We start from the raw sequence: 19,756 nt of genomic DNA, 5'->3' as shown, positions 1-19,756 counted from the left end.
AAACTCAAATAAATCTACATCTGAGCATATTTATCTGCATAACTGGGCACAGTGTTCAGATTTATATCTATGGTTAACGACACTATATAACTGCAGAAAAAATAACCACTTTATATTTGTAATCTCATGGGTTATTAATAATATGCTCTAAGAGTTTTACCCCACTGGAACAATATACATTTTTAAATCGTGTTTTACTCGTGTATGATTGATTCATTCATTACTTGTTCCTCTACCAACCAATTTGCCCACACCTAGTGGAAGGTGGACATGCTGTTAAAAGAATTATGGTCTCACTAGTCTCTTCAAGAGCTCCAAGAAGTGTGGGTGCAGTGAGAATTTTCATTTTGTTCAGACAAAATTTCCTGACCCTAGTTAGTTCTAGTTTGAACTAGCTTCCTTCATATTGTGAGAGGAAGGACTGGGAAGTTCCTGTATGTGGAGCAGCCCTGGCCATTCTGACTTCTCACCCACGATCTGACTAGCCAAGCAGGCAGCTGTAGAATCGTCCATTAAAAGACGATTCTACAGAGATGCCCACTACTCTCCATATTTATGAGAGGACACAATCATGACCCTGTCTGTAGGATAGAAGGTCTCTTCCACACCATCACCATGGTGACTATCAAAGTCAATATACAGCACCCACTGATGATACGTTAGCACTTCCAGGATGGCCAAGATGGTATCATTGACGTAACAGAAGCCAGTTGCTTCAGGCTTCTTTGCATGGTGCAGGCCCCCAGCCCAGTTCCCAGCGATGTCTGTCTGCTGCTTATTGCGTTTCACAGCACTTGTGACAGAGCCATACACGGACAACTGACAGAACTCAAATAAGCCATCAAATACTGGACAGTTCTCACCCACGTTGGATCTCTGCATCTTCTTGCTGTATTCAGACCTATTATCTGGGCGAGTAGAACACAAGAATTTAAGGGACCCTTTTTCAGACTTGGATAATATCAGCCATTTTTAGATTGGTTCTGTTTATACCTTCCCACCCATCCTGGGCACAAGGAAAAAACTTACACTGCCCCATCTTTCTCCAATTCTATAGGGGGAGGTTGTTAGTCTAAGTTCTTCTTTAAGATATTCTCATTTTGTGAGACTCTTTGTAATAAAACAGCACATTTTTATTACAAAAAAAAAAAGAAATAAAATAAAATAAAAACTGCCCACTAGAGGGAGCCGAGCACCGTCAGTCTAGGTGCTTCCAGGAGGGAAAGCAAGACACAAGTGCAAATCCCTAGACCTTATTTAACATTTTCTCTGATGTATTATCATCCAAATCTCATCGATTGCTCCTATGAGACAAAAACCATCATATCATATAACATCACCGCATTCGTATTTTAATATGTGAAATATTCAGAAAGTAAAGCTGCTATGGAAAAATGGAATTCAGATGAATTATTTGAACTTAGCTGTGCAAAACACCCTGGAAAGTGTGGGCTTCCCTGTACTTCCTGAGGTCGCTTCCTCTGTTTTATTTGTCCTGGATGTAACTGTTGTATTTACCTGCTATTCTGTCATTTTTTTTTTTTTTTTTTACAGCTTTCCCGGGTATTTAAAGTAAAGGACTCCACTAGGCAGACGTTTGAACCATACTGAAATAAAGGCAAACGTTTAACCTTCAAAACTAAAATTATCTGCTTACTTACTTAGAAAAATGAAAACAGGCATTTGTTTTCAATGGTAAAAATCTCAGTTGTAGGTTGACTAGCTTAAATTTGAACTGTTTTTCATTTTCCCATTACGATTTTATATAGTCTTCTTCCTCGCTTCCAGAAATTAATTTTAAAGTGTTCAAATCCTACAACAAATGCTGAAGTTTTGTTTTGTGTTGAATTTTTATGCTCGACTATTTGAAGAAAAATGAAAAATGATGCTTTAAATGTTAAAACAGGATAGTCCTGTTTGAAGATATAAAATAGAAACATTGAAAATTAAGATATTAGCTCTTTAGATGGTAAAATACATTTAAGGTTTGACTTTCACTAATTCTTAAATTTTAACTAATTCTTATTTAGGGAAAGGGTAATTATTGTGATATGTGATCATCTCAAACTCAATTTCAATAAAGAAAGTATATATTTTTAACCTTTTACCTACTTTAAAGCATTTGAAACTAATTTTCTTCCCAGCTATCCCGAGTTACTATCTACAGTAACAAACAAGTTTTGCCTTGCACTCTCCAATTTCACTCAAATTCTCTTTTATTTAAACAAAAATAGTTTCTTTCACATTTCCTCTGCTACACAGTCAGAAAGACAGACAGATACACCACAAATCATGCATCTTAGAGGCAGCTCTCTTGAGTTTGCATTCTTGTTTAATAAGTGACTTGGGGTATGGCTAATTCTGTGATCTCCTTTTCCTTCCTCTTTCACCTCTACCTTGCTTTTCTCGGACTGATATTTGGCTTCACCCATGAGCAGAACTGTATCTCCCACTTACCTCAAAGTCCAGATTAGCCATTTAGTGCAGAGCTGGTACAAACCGGCTGTAAACAGCCGACACACGTGATGATACTGGACAAAACTGAAAATATCGGTCACTTTCCTTCTACCCTTGGGCTGTGTTATCCCTTTGCACAGTTTGGATCTTTAGGGACATTGTTCAGCATGGAGCATTCTGCACATGTGAAGGTTACTGTGTTTGTGTGTTTCTTCAATGTTTCTTAAGAGAGGTGGAATCCTGTGAAAAATAGAGATATTTACCTTTCCCCCAGCAACGCATTTTTAAGATGCCTTTCCACTCGTGTCCAGAGCTGTTCACTGCTTATAACTGTGCGAACCCCATGTGTATTCGCTTTCATCTCTTATTCTTGAAATTTCAATCACTTCCAGCATTTGTTTATTAAACAGTCCCGTCAGTGCAGAAACGTATGCAAATATCTTTGGAATTTGATGCATTTCCTACATTTTCATGAATAAAACCCTGCAGATATTGAAATCACACCTGGCTTGCTATTTACTTTTTACTTATGGCTTGCCTGTTTCTACAAAGGTTTTCAGGGGTCTGTATTTTATGCCGCTCTGGGTCTCCGAAAGATGGTTTTTTGTTCTTGTTGTTTTGTTTTTTTTTTCCATCAAATAGGTTGGTTGCTAAAATTAAATTTCAAAACACAAAGTGCTATTTGTCTGAATGCACATTTACTAGAAAGTGAAAGAACAACATTGGACTGCACAGCTCTGGTAGAAAGCTCTTACCCGTAGGACTGGAAGAGCAACAAAACTTCCCTCGCAGGTTGACCGCATCTCTGCTGGATTCAGATCACACTGACCAAATATGGGATCATCTCTCAGATAGCGTCAGCTTGGTTGCTGATTAAAGGCCAGCATTGAGTCACTGAGTAGCAGTTTAATGGGCACACAGAGTGATACGATTAGTTTAAACACCGATATACTGAATAAAACCCCATCAAATGCTACATATTATACAAAAATTCATAGAAATTCAAGGGTACTAGTACATTAGTATGATTCTAGAGGGGAAATGAATGTGATTGGGGAATAAACACAAAGACAACAGGAAACAGAACAGAAGGGCATAGCTGGTGGTGAGCGTCCTTGAGATATTGAAGCGTTTGGAGGAAACAACAGTTTTGTTTGTTTGTCTGTTTTGTTCCCCCCACCCCATACTCCAAGAGAAGTTTTTGCATTGCCTTATTTGTAGAGATGCTCTCTCTCTCTCTCTCTCTCTCTCTCTCTCTCTCTCTCTATTTTATTTCCTTTAAGGCCATTAAAACAGGCAGAACACATACAATGAAGAACCTTCAAATGAGCTGATTGGTATATGGAACTATAGATGTGAGTACTTACACTCCCTGTCCACTGGAGTACTGTTCCCTAAACTTTCTGGAGAAATGAAAAGTTCATTTAAGCTTTCCATCAGCTGAAAGGCATGAGCACCAACCAGCTCTTTGAACCATTGCAGGAGGTGCCAAAGGTGAACCAGTTTCAAGGTGTGAAAACCCAGCCTGAAAGATGGTGTAATTGTTGCCTTGACCAAGACGGGCCAAGAGATCACAGGGGGAAATACAGCTTTCAGAGAGAATGGGATAAAACTTCCTGTGCTCCAGGCCTGGTCTGAGAACTTTTCACAAGATCACGTAGTCTGGAAAAAACAAAGCTATGAGGTTGGAGATGTGGAAAAGGGGTCAGAGAGGAGTTTAACAACCGGCTGAAGATCTTCCATTTAATGAATGTCGGAAATGGTGTTGAAATCTAACAAGAGTTCAAGAGTTCCTAAGCGAGTTTAACCCAAGGCATCCATTCACTCTGAGGAAGATGTGGGTGTGGGTGTGGGTGAAGGTGGAGGTGGAGGTATAACAGAATGACCAGGAAGGTGGAGACAGAAGTCGCAGGGTCCTTCATTCCATTCCATTCCACTGGGTTTTATGTCGCCTCCCTTGCTGTGGCTGGAGAAGGGATTTCAGAGTCAGATGAGCAGAGGAGAGGCAGGACTCTGGAAATGGTATTCTCTTTGCTTTGGAAAGGTCGGCGGCCTCTCTCCAGCCTCTCTTTTGGAATTAACACAAACCCCAAGCAGCACAGCCGGATGTTTGAACGCTTTTAAACCTTGCAATTTTGCGAAGTTCCTCAACTCCTCCCACACTTTTACCCCTGCCGAATGTCATGGAGTTCTTAGGCTCCGTTGAGTTCAGAATGAAGAAAGTGTAATTTGAGTTTGTTTTCTCAGCAAGGCGATGGCAAAGGATATTTATGGTGTTGAAGAATTCCAGCTCTTTCTCCAGCATGTAAGAGGGTGTAGTATATTTAAAATACCACTCGCCAGGATATCTCTCTTTTGCTGAGATAATAAAATTGATCATATGTTTTGAGGTTAAATAAACTGTTGTAACAATCTTGCAGCTGCCTGCTGGTTGCGGTTTTCAAACGCAATTACTCACTCTGGAGTCAACTTTGAACTGTACATTTTAATTGAAAAGCTAATTGTAGGCCATTGCTCCTGATTTAACATTTAATTTGGCAGATTAGGAGGCAAAAGGACTTGGGACGAGAGGGAAAGGAAGAGAAAGTTTGCAGAGGAATCGCAGGGTCCCATTCCTATTCCTGTTTGCCTGAGAGGCTTTGAGCACAGCCCACTTTGTACTCTCACCAAGGAAAATGTGCCTGGACCAGTGGGCACACTCTTGAGACATTTGTCTGCAGTAGTCTGCAAGGTCCTGAGTTTATCCACATTTGCTCCCCCGACTCCAAGCCCAGTGTATCTGTGAGATGGAAGAAGAGAGGGAGGGAGGGGGAGGAACGAGAGCGAGTGAGGGAGGAGGGGCAGTGAGGAGGGGGAGGGGGAGGGGAGGCAGAGATTCTTGATTGAAGAATTCAGCTCTGTCACCTTCCTGATCAGGAGTTTGTTTCATTTCTTCAAATCCTGGTGATGTCCGAGGATGGGAACTGACTTTTACTGAAATATACCTAACTAAAATGAGAGTGCTGCTGCGGCGAGACGCTGGCTTGTTTACAGGTGGCCCAGCAGAGCCATTCAGGCTTCTCATGCATTTATTAAAGTTCTCCGTGATTAAGAAAACAGTGAAACCTGGAGTTTCCATCCAGGAAGTTAGTAGCATCCTTCAAGTGGCCGGAAAACAATTTTTTTTTTTTTTTTAGAGTCAACTTGTGGAATGACATTAGGTTGTTTCTTTTTAATCTGTCCTCATCTAAAAGTCAATCCAGTACTGTCGAGGTAATTTAGACAAGACTGTGCCATGCATTTTGTAGACGCACACTTTCTTAGTTTAAAACACATGTGACTACATGACGTCTTTGGTCTTCTCCATCAAAGGTCAGTTGGGAACCTGTACTGGGATTTTTCTGTGACCCAGATAGCACATTGCCAGCCTAAATTAGAGCTCAGATGAAAAGCAATGTAAGAATGCATTTATTTATTTATTTATTTATTTTTTGCAAGAAACTTGAAAATGTTCATTATATATCTTTTGGGGCTTGTTGTGGAATGTAGATTTGGCTGGTCTCAACTGTGGATGTTTTCAGTGACCTTGTAAATAGAGTCTCTGTGAATCGGGACTCTGTGAAGGGGCTAATGAGTCTATCACAGACTCTCAGAACTCGGGTGAAGTGTTATGTATGACTTGCGCTGTTGCTTCAGAACGCAGTGTCTGCTTTGCCAACAACAGAGAACAGCTGCCATCTATTTGGCATTCGAGTATCAAATTTGAAGCTTGTGTAGTTAATGGAAAAATGAAACATCTGTGTTGATATTATGAAAAATCATCCTGAAGCAAGAACATCCGTGGAGATGGCAGCTGCCTGCACCCGACTTCCAACAGCATTTATTTTTTATTTATTTTTATTTATTTATTTATTTATTTATTTATTTATTTATTATTTTATTTATCTATTTATCTATTTATTATTTTATTTTTATTACTTTATCTATTTAGTTAGTTATTGGTGTTCTTGGTGTTCATGATCTGCAAGTATAAATAATTCATATCCAAGGTCAGAAAGGGGCTTTACAGAAATGAAGACTTGAAACAAAAGTTTAACACTTTCAAAACACTTTAACAACAACATCCAACAACCACCTCCTCCCCCATTCATTATATAAAACAAAACAAAAAAACAAGCAAAAAAAATCCTCCACTTTGCGTGAGTGCATTTGCTTAGAAAATGAGAAAAACGAAGTAAGTTTTGTAGTAAGATTACTCCTGCCCCAGGGGGAAAATGATCAAAGAAATGTGTATGTGATATTCCTAGTGGTAGAGTGTAGATATAACAGGTTAACATTTCAGACATATTCTTCATACATGAAAAAATAATAGTCATACAATTTTTTAAATAAAAGATTATGAAATCATTTAGGTTAATAGGAATTTCCCTTTTTGATGAATTTAGAACCTAAGTAAGGTAAGTTTGAAAGATTAGTTCTAGAGTCTGAATTTCAGAAACAAAATCAAAACCCACTGATTGTGTACTGGCGTAGCATATGAACCCTAGGCATTGGAGAAAGGATTTTATCTTAAGGTATACATTCTGCCTCATCTCCATTCCCCATCTGTAACATCAGGGATGATAACATGATCACATTCACTGAGTTATAGTTAAGGCTAAACGAGTTCATTATCTGACCTAAATTAAATTCCTAGCGTATGTTTGCCACTTTCTCCATTATACAATGCCTTTGTTTTATAGGTAATAATTAGAACCGTTCCTCAAAATTATTACAAGAAAGTTATACCAATTCACATTTGTAACATGATTTTCACTAAAGAAGAATAATTAACTACATATATATTTTGTATTTAGCCTTAAAAATGAACTTTAGTTGTCTAGACTTCAAACGAGAAAGTTGAGAAAAAAATACTCTTAGGAGGAGCCGTAGTTCATTAGCAGACATAGGAGCATTACAATTCAATTGTTCAATAGGAAAAATATGACCAAGAATAACAAGAATAACCGTCTGTATGCAATTCCTCATTTCATTTCTCTGGGATGTATTTTGATTCTACACTAAATTAGTGGAAACTTTTACAAGAAAGATTAAACCAAGGATGAGATTCTATGACAGAAATGATGTTATAATTACTTAGAGATATTGGGGCTTGTTGTAGGCCAAACCCATACTGTAAATCTCTATACTAGACTGGCCTTACTTTATATTCTTTGGCATATAGATGTGTCAGACTCTCACCCCTAATCCGTTAGTGTTACATATTTTCTCAATGCTATAAAATCCTGGTGTGCATGTATGTGCGGGTGTACGTGCGCGTGTGTGTGTGCGTGTGCGTGTACGTGCGTGTGTATGTGTGCGTGTGTGTGTGTGCGTGCATTCCTTAGAGACCTCAAAGCCCGGAGTGCAGGTCACCAGCTACTACCTCCTTCAGATGAGGTTCACTGAGAGTGCTAGCCAGAAAGGAGGTGAACTCTCTGCGTCTCCAGTTACTCAGCCGGTCTGCACGCCGCTCTGGTGGACGCTTGATTATGAAGACTGCAGTTTGCTTTGCAGACATACACTTGAGTCTTATTGAGATAATTTGCTCCAAAGAAACTCTGGCTACTGCTCAGGTGAAACAGCTTTCTTTCCATAAGGTTTCAGTTTACTGGAGGTGAGATCCAAGAACTGTGCTTTAATGGGAGAAGGAGGATTTCTCCAAGGCGACTTGCTAGCCTTTCTTTGTTCAGTCCACTTTCTTTCATTTCAACTTGATTGAGGGACATCAGATAGGATTCTCGTTTCCCCCTGCATGCTTCTTGTCAACTATCTTGCCTTTCACAGCCCAGCTACACTGGGACGTTTACAGCCTTTCATTGGAGCCTGCCAGACCTAGGTGTTATGTAGCGTACCTCCAGGGATCATTACCATATGGTATTTTAGGAGAGGACACAGTTCATTTCAATGCAATTCAAATGAGCAGATTTCTTTTCTTTATTACACCATTGCTTTTGGCGGCAATCCACCAGGGGCAGAGTCTAACTCTCAAAGGAATGCTCTGCCCACTCTGTCCATTTAACAGGACATTTGGCTCAAAAACCTCGTCGGTTGATCACACATGGGCAACAGATGTGTGAGCATGCGTAGCGAAAATAAAAAATAAAAAATCCCAGCAGTGTGCTGTGGGAAATGTAGCATGGAAACAGGGACACAAAAGAAGTCTGGTGCTTGAACTTTGATTTTTGTTGTTGGAAGGCAGTGTTTCTTATTAATCTTTTCCTCCGTTCCAAGGGGAGACAGGTATGGGTTTCCATTATTCTTTTGCAGTGATTATTCATGTAACACTGGTAAGGAAACTTAGTTCATTTTCACAGACCTTGTTTTATAAAGATATAATTTTAAATATTCAGACCAGACTTCCTTGGGCCCCTCCCTCTCAGGAACTGAGTGTTAGCATACTTCCACAAACAAGAAAAAAAGAAAAGAAAAGAAAGAAAAGGAAAAAAGGAAAAAAAAACCTCACCCATTTACAAGGGAGGATATCAGAAATATACATCCTTTCATCCGTGCCACACACACACACACACACACACACACACACCCCGCCAGCTGTTTTTCTCATGGAGAATAAGGGTTACTTGGGGAAATCTCTCTTCCTGTTTTTATATGGACAACTAAATTGTTGTATAGCCAGTTAATTTTGGTTAGGTCAACAGCACAAGGTTAATTATTGAAGCCTTCCCTTTTGCCTTCGTAAGATTAATAGGAAACAAAAGAAGTAAATGAAATATCATGACTTGTCCTAGAAATGTTTTCTTTTTCTTTTTTTTTTAATTTGGGAAGTTTTGATGCTTTAAAATTATATTTGAAAACATTTTATTCTTTTTATTTTTTGGTATCTTTTCTTTGAGGAAAGTGGAAGAAGGTTCTGAAAAACCGAACGATGTGAATTTAAATCGAATCAGAAAGGATGTAACGGGATGCTAACATTTAGAAAAGCCCACTAATTTCTATTTTATAACATTTAGAAAAGCCCACTAATTTCTATTTTATCACGGAAACACTGTTAAAGTTAAAAAGATTGTCTAACCTAGGAGATGACTTTGAAATGGTCCTTTTCTCCCTCGATACTCTTCAACTTGTTCAGAATAACTGTGCATGTTTTTTAAAAAAAGCTATATTATGATCCTACGACATTTTTATAACTTGGGATTTGAATCACATATCAAAAGGCAAGTAGACCGATTTCCTTCAGTGCTCTGCCTCCAGCTTCTTGCTATTATATAAGCTCAGGATAAAACAGCCGCATCCCTGTTGATATCCCCACTTCTTTTCCTTGAACTTGCTCAGCTTCATCCAGGGGAAGAAGAAATCCACTCTATGCGCTTCGGAGGACAGTTTCTCATTCATGGCCGTGTTACTCTTAATAAGTGTCCCGAAGAAAAATATTCTGCAACAGCCACTCATAAAGAGCCAGAAAAATGGCAAAACCACAGAGAAGGAGACGTATGTGACAACAGTGGCGGTGTCTTCCTGGAGACAGAAAACAAACAGAGCGGTGGGAGAGCTTGCCAATACATGCCTGCCAAATAAAATATTGTTTTATGAAGTCAGGAAAAAACTAATTTAAAAGGTTATTGTAGGTTATTTGTGGTCACTTCTGGTGTGCATAAAGAATGATGTCATCCCGAACTCTTCTCTATTTATATTTCGGTCTTAGAGATCCTTTGTCTATGACTCGATTTCGGCTACTAGACACATCTAAAATTCAGTACTCATAAAAATCTACACTGAGAAAAAAAAATGAAAGGAGATGGAAAAGAAGACCCAGCCAAGTCCAGGCAAGAAATCATTCAGGCAGATCCATCTTCTAAAATACCTACACTTGTAGATCTACGTCTTCTCAGTCTCAGGACATATTTGCTGGAAAATTTCTCAAATAACCAGAGGAAAGCACCCCTGGAAAATAATTGCTCTTTGAGTAGAGGTAGGTGGGATCCTTGCCAGAGACATCACATCTAAGGACAAACTGGGAGTGAAGGATTCCTGGTGCCATGCAGTGTCTCTCTCTCTGCTCCTGAGAGGACCCTACTGTGACATCCAGGGAATGGTCACTGCCATGAGCTTGTTAGCACCAGATTCTCTTCATCTGTGTGGCTCTGCAATAGCTTTTTCTTTGTGTGTGTGTGTGTGTGTGTGTGTGTGTGTGTGTGTGTGTGTGTGTGTGTGTGTAAGAGCAGTGTAGTTGAAACCCCCTCCTTCTCATGTTAATCTTTAGTGAATTAAGAAATGTTAAAATATCATTGTTTGAAAAAAGCTGGGAAACTGGTGAGAAAGTAGCAACTGGGAAACAGGGAGATCAAGAGAAATCCAAAAGTAAAACAGCAAAATATTCTAATATTGGATATTAGAAATAACATGCCTAGAAATTACATATAAAAATGAATGTTTATAGTGAAAAGGTGACACATTAAAGCTTATATACATCCTGATACCAAGTTGACATTGTTTGTAAAGTCTATTTATTCATTCAGTTATTGAAATTGATTTAAACGTTTTTGAGCAATTTGGTCTATCAGACATTTCTGTGATAAACATTTCATCTTTGCACCATTGCCAATAGCTTCTTCTCTGTGGAAATAATAAACAGAAGACAGAGTGAGTAATGAAAACAGCAGAAAACATTATGCACTAAAGAGAGAATGAAACAGAGAAGAAAGATATGTAGTTCTTGGGTGTTGGGGTTACCATTTTAATTTGGTGATCTGGTGACACCTCACAAAGAACTTGAGCGACATAGAAACTAATGGAAAGAGTGAACTATACTGACGTCTTCCGGAGAATATGGCAGTCAGTCAGTAATGAGTCCTGGGCCAAGAGGACATGTGATGTGTAGAAGAAGCACCATGAAGGCAGTGGGAGTAGCAGGCTTGTGGACAAATTAGCATCGTACACTCATGCACACAGACACCACCTCTGCACTGCACAAGTGCAGAAGCAAACAATGCCTGAGGAATCTGAAGCAAATACTTCAGTATTCAGTGAACACAAAGAGCTTCTGTTCAGGATTCCGTAGACTTTTCAAAATCTCTTTGCATGAGAATGGAGAGTCTCAGGAGATCCAGAACATTCAGGAGAATTCTGAGGTCACCAACTCAAGCCAGCAACTGTTGGGTTACAGTTCATGCTAATACACTTGTGGTTACACAGTGGAGAGTCTCCCGTGCTATCTTCTGGTTTAAATACACTTAGCCTATAAATGAATTCTACTCTGAGCTTTCCAGTGGTTCCTTACTAATGTTTCCTTTTTGAGAAGCCTGGCCCCTGAGATTGTTCCCTCATTGATCTGTGTAGCTTTGAACGTGATACAAAGCGTGGGATTCCACAGTTGTGATAAACACAGCTGTAGAGATCATACAATGGAGATGAGTTATAAGAATATGTGGCGGGATAGAAAGCAGGACTGACAGAAACTAGGGAGCTGAGGACATGGCTATGTGGCTAAACTGCTTGGGAGGGTCAGAGTTTGGATCCACAGAAATTAAGGAAAATGCCTGGCAGATGTGGCCAACTTCCTGAAATGCCAGTCTCAGAAGACAGAGACAGAGGATTGCTAGGGTCAACTAGCAAGTAAGATTTGTGATATCTGGGATTGGTTAAGAGACCCTGGCTTAATGAATAGGATGGAAAAGAGCAGAATCCCACATTAGCCTAGCACACGTGTTCATGTGCACTCATCCACACGATTACAAAAACTCATGCACCCACACAAATGTAACACAAAGGAATTCCAGTAGCTCTATAAGTTAGGACAGTGAGCTTATACAAATGCAACACACACACACACACACACACACACACACACACACACACACACACACACGGAAAAAAAAACAGATACAGGAAGATCAAAACTGAAATATTGGTTTCAATGTAAATCGTTCCCCACAGGCCTATGTATTTGAACATTTGCTGCCCAGCTGGTGGCTGTTTCGGGAGGTTGTAGAACCTTTGGGAGTAGTGGAGCCTAGTTGGAAGAAGTGATTCACATGGGAGAGGACTTATTAGTTATATTTTCAGTCCACTTTCCTCAATATTCTCTGCTTCCTGACAATATCATGTAAGCACTGTGCAGCTGCACCCCGTTCCCCAGGCCTGCTCACATACACCCGGCTACCCTTCTTTGAATGTGTCCTCTACCACAATGACTGGTCCCTGTTAAGCTGAGCTCCACAATATTTTGTTTGTGCTGAAGTTGCTGTTTTCAAGGATTTTATCAGAGAGATGAGAACAAAAACTAACACAAACGTCAACCATCCTTTTAGTACAGCATCCTTTAGTCCTACACTAAAGGATGTTTACTAAACAGGTTTAGAAAATGTGATTTGGGGTTTCCAGGGTCTTGGGTTTCCACCTATTTGACTGATCTTTTAACAAGCAAAAGAAGAGTCAATTGCAATTAGTTTTAGGAAGAGGAAATTAGAACTCTCTGTTGTCCCCCCTTTAACTCCGGTTTGAAAGGAATGCATCTTTGCCTCTCGATACAACGATGCATTGTATTTGATATCTAGAACCTAGATGTGTGGAAAGAGGCCCCTAGACAGGACACACAAAGGGTTTGATTTTCCAAGAATTTTTTTTTATTTTTCTGTTTTGAAGTTTAAAGAAATCTAAAGAGAGAGCCTAAGTATGCCTCATGCAAGGTTAAATAGGGACAGGATGGGGTTCCTTCTCCAGAGGTGTCAGATCTCTGCTAGCTGTCTGTTACTTCAAGGTTCACTGACCAAGTCTCAGACTGCGGCCTTGATGCTTCTCTTCGGATGTGTTCAGACCTAGGGGCAAACCCGCTCACAGAGCGGAGCAGACATCTGTGCAGCCCAAAGGGATCTCTAAATTTTGGTTGAGCTCTGGCTATAAATCAGTTTGAATGATTCCAGGACCCAAGTTGCTCTTCTGTTTCTCTCCCCTGACTGACACAGACAACTCAGCTCACTTAGACTGAGGCCTGTAAAATATTTTACAAGGCATTGGGAAGCCTTCTTCCCACACAGAGGTTTATTTAGGTTCTTCCCATTGCCAAGGAAGACAGGTTCCTTCTGCTTCCTGATGGGAGATGGCATACCTTGGCAGAGGACAGAAAATAAAGTATCAAACCACGGCTGGGGCACCCAGTGTTTCAGAAAAGAGAACTCTGCCCAAGGAGATCATTTCTGCTGTCATGCTCCCTGCCCATGTCTTCATTTACTTGGATGAAACAGCCCTTTCAAATGGAAAATATATTAGCTACTACAGAGGGGGTTTGAAGTCCTTCTACACAGAGTCACATTGCAAAGAGGCTTTCACTTGTCATTTTAAGTTTTGTCTTGCTACTTAAAAAAAAAAAACAAAAACAAAACAAAACAAAACAAAAAAACCCCAAACAAACCTCCAAACGGTATCACGATAACAATGTGTTGTTTTTTTTCCCATAAACAATATTAACTGTGAGGTTTCACATCTGCGTGGCTGTGCTATAGCTTATGCTTCCTGCCATGGGTAATTTGTACCAATTATCCTTTTTAAAATCAGACAGTTTTATTTTTCCATCATTCAGTTACATTATAATTTTCAAAACCAACTAGACAGTTCTTTCCCCAATTTTTGTTTTAATATCATCAAGGATGATATGCTAACATTCCCAGAAATAATTAATGATACTATTCACAATGCTAAATCCTCCCTCTATCACCTCTCCTCCTCCCATTCCTGTCCTCTATTGTCATTTGGATCTTTACTGTGTGTTCTCGAGGCCAGTAAGATTTGAGTTCGTTGTTGGAGCCATAATTTGTCCCCAAATTGATCATTAGTATAATTTAAAACAATTAAATAATTATACAGTATGGTTCTTGTCAATAACGGTTATACAAAGCCAAGAACCCTCCTGCGCATACGTATGCACCGGAAACACAGCCGGAATGAAACCGAATCACTTAATTCTAGAAGACTTAGCTAAAACTTCGTGGCACTGAAAAAGATTCTGCGATCACATCCAAAGACTTTCTTTCCCTCAGTCTGGCAATAGTTTGGTTTTTCACCTTTGTGTGTCCATTATTTTTCTGTATTGCTTTCCATTTCCCCATGGCTCTGTGGATATTTTTCTCCACCAGGAAGGAGAAAGATACGTATGTACCATGTTACCAATCGCTTTCATCTGTATAGTTATTTTTTCTTTATAGTTACATGTTTACATCTAGGAGCACAAAATCGAATTACTATATTTGTTTTTACTATAACCCTCAAGACAATCACAAAGCATTAGGAGATGAATATAAGTCTTGTCTTTGAATATAGAACAGAATGCTTATTACGAAGAGGACCAAGTGACAAATTTGGAAAGATGTGTGAAGTGGGATAATCAACACTAAATCAAAGTATCAACACTTCCCTCATTCCTCAAATGCTATTTCCTGGAGCCCTTTGTGACTGATTCTTGTCAGTTTATTCCCCTGGAAACCTGAATCTTCAGCTTACCTTCCAACAGTCTTACATGTGAACTTGCAAGTGTGCCATGTTTCTCAAGCATTTTTCCTTTAGCACTGGCCTCGCAGTTCTTGCATGTAGAAGTGGTTCTCAGCGTGTCATCACCCCCTTGTCTTACATTCCATTGTGTAGATAAAACATACGGTGCTATATATTATGTAGTTAGTGAACATCCTGGCTGTGGCCAGGTTTTGTCTGCTATAAATAAAACCTGCAAAGAAATACTCATTTACAAATTCCTTGAAGGCTATGTGCTTCCATTTCTCTTGAGTAAATTTCGAGGAATGGAATTGCTGGATAATTTGTTTATGTTTAACTTTAAGAGTTTTCATTTCCAAAAACCAAAACTTTTATCTCCCAAAGTGGTTGTATCATGTCACATTGTCACTTCCTTACTCATCTTTATAAGCTTAATGTTTGCTCTGCCTCTGTCCCTGTCTCTCTCCCCACCTCTCTGTGTGTGCACCCTGTTGAAATATTACCATGTTGCTAAATTTCTTTCTTTGTTTGATTTTCTCTTTCTCTCCCTCCTACCCCCCACCCTGTAGATCAGGCTGGTCTCAAAGATCTGCCTCAGATATCTGCCCTCTCTACCTCCAATTGCTGGGATTAAAGGTGTGCCACCACTGCCCAGCTTTTTATTATTTATGACAATTTAAATTTTTTTTAAATTTTGATAACCACTTTATTTGCTTCTAAGTACTTGGAATATATAACACAGATCATCTTGGAGAAATGGTAACAGATTTGACAGGATAAGATAAGATCTCTGTATGTAGTTCAGAGTTGTTCATAAATCTCTTTATGAGCTATAGGGAAGGTCTGTATTTTAAGGAAACCTTCCTGTTTCAGCCTCTCAAGTGTATGTGTTAACACATGTACAACTGGCAATTTTTTTCCTTTTTTTCTTTATTAACTTGAGTATTTCTTATTTACATTTCGAATGTTATTCCCTTTCCCGGTTTTCCGGGCCAACATCCCCTAACTCCTCCCCCTCCCCTTCTATATGGTGTTCCCCTCCCTATCCTCCCCCCATTACCGCCCTCCCCCCAACAATCACGTTCACTGGGGGGGTTCAGTCTTAGCAGGACCCAGGGCTTCCCCTTCCACTGGTGCTCTTACTAGGATATTCATTGCTACCTATGAGGTTGGAGTCCAGGGTCAGTCCATGTATAGTCTTTGGGTAGTGGCTTAGTCCCTGGAAGCTCTGGTTGGTTGGCAGACAATTTAAAATTTAAATATACTTTGATCATATCGTCCCTTCCCTCAAATCCCTTCTGTTTTTTCCCCTCCATTCCCACGCAACTATAAGCCAATATTAAGTTTTTTTTACAACAACAACAACAACACCCAAATAAAACTAGCCACCCCACCAAAACCAAAGAAAAAAACCACAAACCAATATAACAAAATAAAGCAACACCCCAAAGAAAGAAATAAACACCAAATTGTAACCAAATAAATCCACTTCGTCTGGATGAGCTACGCCTGAGCATTAGGCCTGCCCTGAAATGGATGACTTTTACCATGAGCTTCAAGCATGCAGGGGAATTGCTCTATCACTGAGCTCTATCCCCAGCTAAGGACAACATTTTAAAATATTTTCTTCAAGTCTATAGTTTGTCTTTTATTTTCATTGGGTGGTTAAATAGAATTCCTTAATAATTTCTACATAGATAAGCATATAGCCTATAAAAGAGACATCTTGGCTTCCGTTTAATATGCCTATGTTGTTATTTGGCTATTTTTCTTCATTTTTTCCTCCTCCTCCCCATTCTTGTCCCTCTTCGCCTTTTCTTCTTTAGAAAATCATCTTTTCACCAGGGCAATGATGTCTCCCTCTATTCTTAACCTTGAATTTATTCCTTTCTCATTTTTTATTGGATATTTTCTTTATTTACATTTCAAACGTTATTCCCCTTTAAAGGTTTCCCTCCAGAAGCCCTCCCCCATCATATCCCCTCCTTGCCTCCGTGAGTGTGCTCCCACCCCCACCTGCCCACTCCCGCCTGCTTCCCTGCCCTGGCATTCCCCTAAAATGGGGCATCTTGCCTTCACAGGACCAAGGGCCTCTCCTCTCACTGATGCCCAACAAGGCCCATTCTCTGCTACATAAGCGGCTGGAGCCACATGTACTACTTGGTGGTTTAGTACCTGGGAACTCTGGAGTGTCTGCTTGTTTGGTATTGTTGTTCTTATGGGATTGCAAGTCTCTTCAGCTCCTTCAATCCTTTCTCTAACTCCTCCAATGGGGACCCCGTTCCCAGTTCAATGGTTTGCTGCTAGCATTCACCTCTGTATTTGTCATGCTCTGGCTGAACCTCTCAGGAGACAGCTATATTAGGCTCCTGTCGGCATGCACTTCTTAGCTTTATTAATATTGTCTAGTTTGGTGGATATATATATATATATATATATATATATATATATATATATATGCTGGATCTTCAGGTAGGGCAGGCTCTGGACCGCCATTCCTTCAGTCTCTGCTCCAAACTTGTCTCCATATCTACTCCTATGAATATTTTTGCTTTCCCTTTTAAGAAGGACTGAAGCATATGCATTTTCATTATCCTTGAGCTTCATGTGGTCTGTGGATTGTATATTGGGTAATTCGAGCTTTTGGACTAATATCCACTTATTAGTGAGTGCTTACCATGTGTGTTCTGTTGTGATTGGGTTACCTCACTCAGGACAATATATTCTAGTTCCATCCATTTGCCTATGAATTTCATGAAGTCATTGTTTTTGATAGCTGAATAGTACTCCATTGTGTAGATGCACTACGTTTTTTTGTATCCATTCCTCTGTTGAGGGGTATCTGGGTTCTTTCCAACTTCTGGCTATTATAAATAAGACTGCTATGAACATAGTGGAGCATATGTCTTTGTTGTATGTTGGAGTATATGCCCAGGAGAGGTATAACTGGGTCCTCATGTAGTGCAATGTATAACTTTCTGATGATCCTCCAGATTGATTTCCAGAGTGGTTTGCAATCCCACCAACAGTGGAGGAGTGTTCCTCTTTCTCCACATCTACGCTAGCATCTGTTGTCTCCTGAGTTTTTGATCTTAGCCATTCTGACTGGTGTGAGGTGGAATCTCAGTGTTGTTTTGATTTGCATTTCCCTGAAGACTAAAGATGTTGAACATTTCTTTAGGTGCTTCTCAGCTATTTGATATTCCTCAGCTGAGAATTCTTTGTTTTGCTCTCTACCCCATTTTTTGCATATATTAGATACTAGCTCTCTATCAGTTGTAGGATTAAGAAAGGTCATTTTTCGATCTTTTGGTTGCTGTTTTGTCCTAATGACAGTGTCCATTGCCTTACAGAAGCTTTGCAGTTTTATGAGTTCCCATTTGTCAATTTTTGATCTTACAGCATAATCCATTGGTGTTTTGTTCAGGAAATTTCCCCATTTTTTCTTCTATTAGTTTGAGTGTATCTGGTTTGATGTGGAGGTCCTTGATCCACGTGGACTTAAACTTTGTATAATAATGCTTATACCTGAATGACACAAAGACCCAACAAAGAAAGAACTTCAGATCAATTTCCCTTATGAATATCAATGCAAAAATACTCAATAAAATTATTTCAAAGTGAATACAAGAACACATCAAAGTCATCATTCATCATAATTGAGTAGGCTTCATCCAAGGGATTCAGGGATGGTTCAATATACATAAATCCATCAACATAATCCATTATATAAAGAAATTCAAAGAAAATAACCACATGACCATCTCATAAGATTCTGAGAAATCATTTGACAAAATTCAACCTCACTTCATCAGAAAAGTTTTGGAAAGTTCAGGAATTCAATTAGGCCCATACCTAAACATAGTAAAACAGTACAGTAAACCAGTAGCCAAATCAAACTAAATGGAGAGAAACTTGAAGCAATTCCACTAAAATCAGGGACTAGACAAGACTGCCCACTCTCTCCCTACTTATTCAATATAGTACTCGAAGTCCTAGCCAGAGCAATTAGACAACAACAGGACGTCAAAGGGATACAAATTAGAAAGGAAGAAGTCAAAATATCACTATTTGCAGATGATATGATAATATACTTAAGTGACCCCCAAAATTCGACCAGAGAACTACGAAGCCTGATAAACAACTTCAGCAAAGTGGCTGGGTATAAAATTAACTGAAACAAATCAGTAGCCTTCATCTACTCAAAGGATAAACAGGCTGAGAAAGGAATTAGGGAAATGAAACTCTTCACAATAGTCACAAATAACATAAAATACTTTGGTGTGACTCTAACCAAGCAAGTGAAAGATCTGTATGACAAAAACTACAAGTCTCCGAAGAAAGAAATTGAAGATCTCAGAAGATGGAAAGATCTCCCATGCTCATGGATTAGCATAATTAATATAGTAAAAATGGTTATCTAGCCAAAAGCAATCTTTGACAAAGGAGCTAAAACCATCCAGTGGAATGGTGGGCAACATTTAGAAGAGTGCAAAGCAACCTTGGAGTTTTAAGGTGATTAGTGTTATACTTCTCGAATTTCAAACAGCGTTTGACATTCCCTTGGGTGATTTTCTCCCTCACTTTTATAAAACATAAATTCACAAACAAAATACATCACATGCTTTATTTGCAAGTTTCTTAAAATGTTCATGCAAATTAAAAAATATGTAGATTTGCATATGATCTCTGCTGCAGATTTTTTTCAGTGACTCCCATCCTTCGATGTCCTTTTTCTTCGGGTGGGTGAACTAGTGTTTTCAGCTTTGTATGAGCTTTTGAAACTGTTTGGCTTTAAGGATTTTAAGTTACATTAATTCTATTTTAGATAGCTTTGTAC

The 19,756-nt window shown here is 39.2% G+C and overlaps 1 protein-coding gene across 1 annotated transcript; it reads right to left on the bottom strand.

Moving 5' to 3' along the window:
- Positions 1–540: 540 nt before the first annotated feature.
- LOC116906060 (histone deacetylase 1-like) lies at positions 541–3,260 on the bottom strand. The gene is made up of 2 exons (XM_032909098.1): positions 3,213–3,260; positions 541–951 (listed from the first exon to the last, which is right to left on the bottom strand). The coding sequence occupies exons 1-2, from the start codon at positions 3,258–3,260 to the stop codon at positions 541–543; spliced, it is 459 nt and encodes a 152-aa protein (XP_032764989.1).
- Between the last annotated feature and the right edge of the window lie 16,496 nt (positions 3,261–19,756).

The sequence above is a fragment of the Rattus rattus genome, chromosome 7 (genome assembly GCF_011064425.1).
Source record: "Rattus rattus isolate New Zealand chromosome 7, Rrattus_CSIRO_v1, whole genome shotgun sequence".
Taxonomy (NCBI): Eukaryota; Metazoa; Chordata; class Mammalia; order Rodentia; family Muridae; genus Rattus; species Rattus rattus.
This window is presented reverse-complemented; position numbering and strand designations above follow the sequence as displayed.

Coding starts and splice junctions, on each gene's coding strand:
- LOC116906060 (XM_032909098.1), bottom strand. CDS start 3,260: ATGCGGTCAACCTGCGAGGGAAGTTTTGTTGCTCTTCCAGTCCTACGG. Junction 952..3,212: donor TTGCTCTTCCAGTCCTACGG/GTAAGAGCTTTC, acceptor ATATTATCCAAG/TCTGAAAAAGGGTCCCTTAA.